Source organism: Tribolium madens, unplaced genomic scaffold (assembly GCF_015345945.1).
Source record: "Tribolium madens isolate multiple individuals breed KSU strain unplaced genomic scaffold, Tmad_KSU_1.1 Scaffold_7;HRSCAF=85;Tcas5.2_LG10, whole genome shotgun sequence".
NCBI classification, from domain to species: Eukaryota; Metazoa; Arthropoda; class Insecta; order Coleoptera; family Tenebrionidae; genus Tribolium; species Tribolium madens.
In genome coordinates, this window is record NW_025401050.1 from 2601261 (window position 1) to 2610982 (window position 9722).

Consider the following 9722-nt stretch of genomic DNA (forward strand, 5'->3'; position numbering starts at 1 on the left):
ACAATTTTTAAACAAGTATTAATTTATTTCTAAAAAAAACTTTTTTAATTCTTGTAAGTGAAATATTTTTTTAACAAAAAAGTGTGAGGTTTACAAAAAAAAATGCACAGCAATCAATTTTTGTAACAAGCTTGTTGTCTAAAAAAAAGTAGTAGGTTTCCATTAAAAAAAAAAGTTACTATGTTTATCTCGTAAGTATAAACAATTAATTAATATTTATTTTTTTGAATAGCATTTTTATAGCTATTGCACACCTATAAATTTATTTGCCAAAAAAAAATTGATAGTTTCTCCAGAATAAAATCTCTTCCAGTCTTTTGGACTACCCAGTATAGTATTTAAGGCTGATAAACGAGAAAATAACGATTTTCAAGTTGAAACTAAACAAAAAATTAAAACTAATGACTGTTTCAACAGAGTGCAAGAGGTTGTCAAATACCAGATGATACTTTTTTCTCTAGCTGTACACTAGATACGAATATTCATAAAATAACATTTACAAATTATTTTAATAACTAACAGTATAAAGTTACGTTACATTATGAATTTTTAGTAACTATACAGTTTCCTACTTCCCCACCTTGAAATTTTACACCAAGCTCAAAGTTTTAATGTCTAAAACCTCAAAAGTTAAGTTTCAGTATAACACTAAAATTTATCAGAAACACAGAACTGCGATGTTAAAGTTGTTTTTCAAGTGCTGATTACTGGGAACATAATGAAAAAAGTCTATCACTCTTTGATCGAAACAGCGGCACTAAAAATATAAAAAAACAACAACAAAAACACAAAGTGTTTAATTAATTTTCTATATTATACAGAAAAATTTAATTACGAAAAGTGAAGCTCTTTTAACATTTTTGCTGAAAACATTGTCAGTAAAAAATTATTTACAGTCAGGTAGCCCCAAGCTGAGAAGCTAAAATGAAATTTTTCTTGGCAAGCGATTCAATGTTTCTTTAGGATAAAGCTTCAACCAAATCCTAAACATTTTTTTGTAAACATTAATTAAATTTTTTAGGAGGATTGCAGAACAGTTATATTTTTTGTACATTTGCGAACAAGCAAGTCATAAAGTAAACCCTCGGTTGCTTTGGGAAAAAAGATTTTAAGTAGACACTAAATTGAGTTGAAATTATACTCACCTTAAAGAGGTTCCAGAGGGGAAATTTTTCTTGTTGGGAGCTTTCTCGGAGCATCTATTGTGTGAAATTTATTTTATGTTTTTTTTCATTTTTTATTCCTGGAATTATTGCTGTATTAAATTTTTTATCAAAATGATTTTGTTTAAAACTTCTAAATTTCCACGGTGGAGCATAAAAAATATACAGGATGTTCCGTCTAAATCCCACATTAAAAGTATTGGGAGTTCGAATAATCATATTTGTTTGAAAATTGGTACATAGCCATAATGCATTAAGTTCTCCTAAATGAAAATAAATCAAGATGGCGGCACTTCTGGTTATACCGGAAGTCGGTCTCAACTTTCTTATTTTAAATGGAAAGCTATATTTTTTACTGCGTTTTTGGATTAATTAGGTTATTTTAAGAGAGTCTTCATCAGCTTTCTCTATACCCAAATTTAGCCGTTTTTGAAATATTTGGGGTTTTTCAAAAATTTTTGGATCTGCACCTTCCATTTTAAAAATCGGTAACACTGCTATTTTTTAAAATTTTGAATTCGTTTTTTTGGCGTTTGAAAGAGAAAGCTTAGATCTTTTTTTTGGTGTTATCAAATTTTGAAAAAAAATTAACAAACCCTAAAATATTAAGGTTACTTTTGTAATAATTCAAATACCCATAACTGAATTTTTCCAAATGAAATACACCAATTTTTATTTTACTAAATGGAAAATCTATTACTGGCCACATTCGTTTTCGTATAGTTTACTATGAAAATCAAAAATGTCAAAATTGTTTCTCTATAAACGTCGACAGTGACTTATTGTTTGACAAATAGTGCCAAAATATGGAGAGTCAAAGCTACTCAAACTTAGATTTAACTAATTTATTTTGTATTTATGGACAGTGTAAGAAAATTATGAAGTCGTTCATTAAACAAAAATAATTTTTTCTCACTTGTTAGCTTTAAATAATGATCGCATGGTAGAACCTATCAATTATAATTAAGTTTGCATAACTTTGATTCTTCATATTTTGACAATATTTGTCAAATAGTAATTTACTGTTGACGTTTGTTTAGAGAAAATTTTGACATTTTTGATTTCATAGCAAACTATGTGAAAACGGGTGTGGCTAGTAATAAATTTTCTGTAATCATAACAAAAAGTCCATAACTTAAAAATTATTAAATTTAGGTATAGAAAATGTTGATACAGATCAATGCACAATTAAATTCTCTTCTATTTAGTAAAATAAAAATTGGGGTATTTCATTTAAAAAAAAATTGAGTTATGAGTATTTGAATTATTACAAAAGTACCCTTAAAATTTTGGGATATGTTTTTTTTTTCAAAATTTGAAAATACCAGAAAAAGGATCTAAGCTTTCTCTTTCAAACGCCAAAAAAAAAACGAATTCAGAATCTTAAAAAAGGGCAGAGTTACCGATTTTTAAATTGGAAGGTGTAGATCCAAAAATTTTTGAAAAACTCCAAATATTTCAAAAACGGCTAAATTTAGGTATAGGGAGCTGATAAATACTCCCTTAAAATAACCCGATTAATCCAAAAACGCAGTAAAAATTATACCTTTCCAACCAAGAAAGTTGAGACCGACTTCCGGTATAACCGGAAGTGCCGCTATCTTGAAAATTTTTTAGGAGGACTTAATGGTTTATAGCTATGTACCAATTTTCATATAAATACGATTATTCCAACTCCCAATACTTCTAATGTGGGGTTTAGACGGAACACCCTGTACAAAACTACTGCTTTGAAAATAGATCATTTCTCGATGTATTTTATTTTCAGTTGCGACGAAACCGTCAACCCTCTAGCCCTGGAAGAGAGCCGCTTTTTCCACCCTTCAAAAGATCGTTGGCAGACGGTGCCAAACCGGCCGACAGCATGGCGTCTCAAACCCAATTCGTATATTTGGGTGCCCTCGATGCAACTCTTTCCTGACGCCAAGATTCGGCCATTTCCTCGCGAATTCGCCCTCTTTGTCACCCTCCGTGTGCAAAACGTAAGTTATAAAATGGACCCCACGAAAATGTTTTTTATAGATCGTGGGTCTCGATTTATCTTCATTGAATTTTCTATTATCGCTGATAAAGAAACTCTACACATGCAGCTTTTTTGTGATATTGTCCCTTCCTCTTGTTCTTCTCCCATCAATCATCTCTCTGACGGGTTTTTTTCTTTCTTTTATTATTTTCCGTTCGTGCAAGTGTCGTTGTGAGACAGTGTACATCTGCGAATATTGGAAAATTGCGATCTAGTGATAGTTTTGTTTTTAAATTTTCATTACGAGACTTTCGTGTTTGTTAATTAAACGAAATTATCCCGGCGCATCCACCATTCAGTTAACTGCGATAATCAACTAACATAAAATGAACACATGCTGTATCTCGTGCAATGCTTGAATACTAACAAAGGCATGGTATAATATAGTGGAAAGTTGAAAATGACAAGTTTTAACTGAATTTATTCCGTAAAACAGTCACGATATTGTGACTGACGACGGAACTGTGAGCTCGTAAAATTACTAGTTTTATCTCTTTGTGGGGATACAAACATTAAAAAGGAAATTGAACTCTAAAGCCAACTTTGAATTTTTATGATGTTGGATACATACGTAGACGATTTTTGTATTATTGTGTTGAATGTAAACCTAATATTATACAATTCAAATAAGTCGAGGTTGCGTAGTACGAGTATACGTTATCAATGACTATACTTTTGTCACATTTAATAAATCATTATTAAAGAAATATTGATTTATCAAAGTTATTACAAAAATATGTGATTTGTTAGGAAATACGATTTATTAGGTTTTTTTCACTTTCTACTCAAAATCTGGTATTTAGACTGATTTTATTGAAACCTAAAATTTTCCATTTATACTATGTATAAAAATGTTGACGTGATATGTCTTTTATTAAATTTCCTGCTAGACCAGACTGTAATTTTAAAATTAAGATGGCAACACTACGTCCGATTTTACTTATTGACGTATTGTTAAGAAGGCCATAACGATCGAAGGAGATGTTTGAAATCCGACAAAAGAGAGCCGGTCGTTATGGCCCTTCTTAACAGCATGTGATACATACAACGTTTTTGTCGTAAAGTACCATATTTAAAAAAAAAAATTCAAACTGTAAAAATGTCAATGGTTGAAAGTTTAAACTTGCAAAACTATCAAAATAACCAGACGTTAACAAAGGTACGTTGTTAAATAGTATACTACATAACGAGCACGGAAAGTGTTAAATAACGCACAAGCGGGAAAGTTGTGTACGAGGCGTTAGCCGAGTGCAGGCAATCCCGCGAGTGCGTTAGACACTTTCCTGCAAGTTTTGTACACTATTTTTCCTACGATCATAAATAATTGTTTTCTTACAAACATATTTTTTTTCATAACGATTTATTTTTTATAATGGATACAAAAATACGTTGAATAACGATTAATTTTTTATAATGGATACAAAAAAAAATTCGTTAAATGAAAAAATACAAAACATTCGAGTGTGAACGTTAGATTTCTAACACACAGTGCGAAAACAAATCGCACAGGTTTTCGACCTCCTACGATATTGCCAATTTTCGCGCATATGTAATTGCGTTATGATCTAGTTTCGTATATGGTCGTAGGAAAATTTCTTAACAGTCCTGTGTGTTATTACTAGAGTGTTATTAACAGCTTAACGATTACCTAAATGTTATTGATATCACAACAACATAGAACGACAAAAAAATTCTTATGACGTTGAACTGAAATTTTGAAATCAAATTGGCATTATTGAATAATGTGGAGGCGAGAAACATGAAGCTTGATAAGACTCATAGCTTCTGTTTCTGTTTCTGCCAACTTTAATTAGAAATTAATTAAACACATTGTAAACATAATACCTATATAAAATTCCTTGGACTCTTATATTTTTGTCTCCAAATTCTTCTTATTGTTGCCAACTTAATTTCAGAATTAGGGGTCACTCTGAACGAAAATTCTTATAACATATCTTCTCATAAAATTACGATAAATATAACTTTTAGAAATAAATAAATAATAACATTGAATTATTCAAGATGATTTAAAAGTGTCGATAACTTTTGTATGGAGGTAGAAGACTTTTAACTAAGCATAAAAATGAATTCAGATTTTTGTTTTAAGCTTTTTTTTTGAAAAAGACAGAACTGTGAGTTTTCATGTTATCATCCAGGCATCTTAGTTTTTTTGTTTCCGATATTGTTAGATTTAATTTATTGTTGAATTTGCTAGTTTCTTAAATTTTTTAAATGTTTTTTACACCATAAGACATAAATCGGTGATGATTTCATACAAAATCTAATTTTTGAAGAGTGTTATCTCATGAAAAACAATTTTTTGTCATGGAAACTTTTAACACAGTGGATGTTCTTTGTGGTAATAAAGACCAAAAGATGGTCCGACACTTTTGACTCATTCTGTATGTGTATGACAGAAGAAATATTATATAAACCAGGTTTTAACAACTTTTGTACACGCACAAGGTTAAACCTGGTAACCTTGGATGGGTATAATTGTGTCTTTGAGATAAATAACGTATTTTTTATAGCAAAATTTTAACTTGAATTTGTTACTTTACGTTTTTTGAGATTTTGTATTTTTAGTAAATCTAGTAAATCTACTAGATTTCAGCACAAAAAGAATGTTTGAAAGACCGAAAAATAGGTGTTGTAAATATCAATATTACGTTTTATCAAGTTGACAAATGTAAACAAAAAAAACCTAAATCTAAACTTAATTTCAACTGTTAATTAGTATGGTATTGATGAAATGATATTTAGAGACGAATCCTTAATCGACATGGTTTACCGTTTATAAAAAATATTCTTAAATTTTACAGAAGAAAAAGACTCTTTAAGGAGGTTTTAGAACATTTGATTATTGAAAAAATACATTAGGAAAATTTGATTAAAAATTAAGTCGGTTTAGTCAATTCTGTAATTTGTGAATACGTATTTTTTTATATACAAAATAATAAATTTTATACGAGAAATCAATATTTTATAGAATTCATCTTCTCTTTCGTTTTGAACCCCATTTTTACACCTCGACAAATAAAACACATTTTTTCATCAAATCACATATTGTCTCCGAATGTACAAATGAGCAAACTCTAAGACCAGACTTCCATGATTCAATAATTTATCATAGGTAGGGATGTAATGTGTAACAATACAAAAAATAGTTAAATAAACTATTTTTTTCTCTTCGTTGATTCAATGTCAAGCCATAATTTTAATAATAAAACATTTCTTGTAATTATATTTCTTCGGAAATAGAATTAAATCACTCACCCTTGAGCAATGGTCTGATACATTTTTAATGTAATTACTAATTACACTAAACAAAACAAATAGTCACTTTTCTTAATTGTTAATCAGCGAAAAAAGTTTCTAAACCGTAAATTTTGAAAAATTGGATAAATTTGAATGAAACACCATCACTTCCACTTACTTAACACATGGCTATCATAGCACATGACATTTGTGGTAAAAAATTCGTTTTTGTAACGCCACAATGCAATGGCGCCAAATTAAAATAATATACGGGTGTCCCAGAGAGTTGAAAAAGTCCATTAGTGACCTTTAAATGGTGAAATTAAACAAAAATTCTATAGGACTAATCTAAAATTATTTTCAACCATACAGCATGTCCCAAAAATAATTTTTGGATGTAGCAAAAATTTTATTAGTCGATTTCACTTAGTTTTGGAAATAAGACGTTTTTCTGGACGAAAATATGCACTTTTTAAAAATTTATTACACAAAAACTAAGACAGCTAGAACAAATTTTTTCTTACTTCTGCAAAAAAAAAGTACAGTATTTAAAGCTGTAGAAATTTTTTGGTGTTTTGCATTTGTAAAGATTAATAAATTAAGAAGTTTGTCAAAACTTAAATAACTGAAAAAATTTAAATGGAACACCCTATTTTTTATTTTTGCATCTATAGATTGATAAATTGTCTATCTTATAAACTTTTAATGTCTGAAGCAATAAATGAAAAGATATTTAACATTCAATATTAATTGTAGCAACAATGCCTATCAATATCTGAGCATTATTGATACTATGGCAACAAAGTCGTTATAAATACTCAAAGAATAATGGATTCAGTTTAACACAAATGTGATATTTCTAAGTGATATTTCTTTCATCTCTTGTGCAACTGTGCACTTTTTGGCTACTGAAAAAATAGTAATTATTTTTTTAATGTTTAACGTTAAATATCTTTTATCTGCAAACGTCACAAAAGTGACCACTTTTATGACTAAATGACACAGGTAAAAGTTTTACTTTTCAGACATGGAGTAAAAACACTGTTTTTACGCCTAGGCGTTTTCACTGTTACTTGACACTTACTTTGACATTTACCACTCTACTCTACTCACTCCGTTCGGCAAAATGAACGTTCAGCTTCGCCACATAAACAATCACTTTTACTCCTAATAACATAATCTACTATTTAGTTAGTTATTGATTATAAACACCTAAAAGTAAATGATTTTAGAAAGACAATTTAATAATCTTTTAAATGCAAAAACAACAAAGGGTGTTCTATTTAAATTTTTTAAGATATTGAACTTTTAACAAACGCCTTAATTTTTTTATCTTTGCAAGTGCAACATACTAATAAAATGTTACCACCTTATAGCTTGTACCTTCTTCTTTGCGGTTCTAGATGTTCTAGTTTTTGTGTAATAAATTTTAAAAGGTGCATGTTTCCGTCAAAAAAATCGTCTTATTTTTAAAACTAAGCAAAATCGACCAATAAAAATTTACCTTAAAAACATTGTTAGCTACATCCAAAAACGCTAAAAAACATATGGTGATTCATTTAAAAAAACACAAGTTTGTATTGCAACTTATTTTTGAGACACGCTGTAAAGTTAAAAATAATTTTAGACGATGGACTAGTATTTATCAATGTCCTATATAATTTTTTTTAATTTTACCATTTAAAGGTCACTATTTAAAATTTTACTCCTAGCAAGAAAGACTTGTTTTACGTTTATTTAATTAACTTAATAAATTATCGCTTTGACATCAATGTTAATTAATATTTTAGTATTGATATAATCATGCAGCTATGCAATCCGCAGTGATGGTAGTTCAAATATTAGTCTGGGGGTTTTAGATGAATCAACCTGTGTTTAATTAATAGCAAAATTTATTAAAAAAATAAGGGATTCACATATTGTTCTTCCAAACTAGCAAAGCACGATGGGCACAATCTTCAGCCTGCGTTCGCGCCGCCGCCAGGACACCTACTTATCCCTCGAAATCGCAGGAATTGATCTGAAATTAATTCACGCCGCCTCCAATGGCACCGATGTGGTCCGAATACCCTCCCAACTAGGAGACGGCCTATGGCACCAAATCGCCATAAGGTAGCCAACCTCCACCTAGATTTTTGAGGTTAAGTTGGCCACATTGTAAAACAACTTTTTGCTCAATGTTGCCAACTTAAATTCAAAATCAGAAATTCAATTGAGGTCATGGTGTGTTTCACTGTTTCAGCATCCGGGATGACAGCGTGGTTGATAGTTACGTGGATTGCGAATGGTCCCGGACTGATATTTTGAGGTCTCACACCCTCGACATCCCCGACGATTCCGACCTGATCATCGGTTATCTGTTTACGGTAATTAACGTTATCTCTAGGGCTTAACGCAATATCCCTTTGAGTTACGACAGTTTAATTGACCCAGGATTATTTCTCGTTGATTTTTTAGGGAGATTTGGAGCAACTTTCGATAGTTCCTGATCCGAGATTAGTCAGTTTGCAATGTTCCTCTCTCCGAACACCAATTATTGATCCAAGTGTCAAAGATGTTGAAGAATCAAAACCACAAAAAAGCATAAAACCATCAAAGAAACATTTCAAGCAAACAAGAACAAAGAGTGATAACTAATCAAAAAAAATTAAACTGTAAACAATTATTTAATTATTAGTACAATCATTACATATTTGTATAATTAAATGTTTCAATGTTTTAATTAATTTATTAAACAATTGTTGTACCTGCATGACAATAGGCACTTGTTACTAAAACACCTTACGTGTAGTTAAGTTGGTAGACATGGACAATAAAACTGTGTGTGTCAACGAAAGAATTTATTTCTTGTTATTTGCTTTGACGTTGTAGTCGAAATTTAACTGTTTTTAAATAAATATTTGACTGAAATGGAATTGTGTTAATTCGTCCGATCGTAACGTTTGAGTTTTAATTAAATGTGGAACGTGTCATTTGGGAAGCTTTTAACAAATTTCAATTAAATAACGTGGAAAGAAATTTGTTTTATCTGATGCGAAATCGATATCGGGGGAATTTTTGTGGCTGACAGCTTAATTTATTTTATTTACGAAGAGAACGGAGACGACGATTTTTTGTCCATGAAACTGAAAGTTTAGATCACATTATTGAGACGTCTCTAAGGAAAGTGAAGAATTGATCTGAACGTTGATAATTTTATGAAAATTCCGAATATTTTGCCCAAATTAGGTAAGCATACAAAAATTCGAATTTAAAAAAAATTGAAAAAATGACAGGAA

At 30.1% G+C, this 9722-nt stretch overlaps 1 protein-coding gene across 1 annotated transcript in view; it reads left to right on the top strand.

Annotated features, from left to right (window-relative positions):
* The window catches only part of LOC123009743, a 28849-nt gene extending 19495 nt beyond the window's left edge, over nt 1-9354 (top strand). The window contains exons 5-8 of the mRNA XM_044406252.1: nt 2932-3145; nt 8381-8556; nt 8687-8810; nt 8902-9354. Coding sequence (XP_044262187.1) covers nt 2932-3145; nt 8381-8556; nt 8687-8810; nt 8902-9081 — 694 coding nt within the window. The 3' untranslated portion in view covers nt 9082-9354. The remainder of the gene's footprint in view (nt 1-2931; nt 3146-8380; nt 8557-8686; nt 8811-8901) is intronic.
* The last annotated feature ends 368 nt before the right edge of the window (nt 9355-9722 follow it).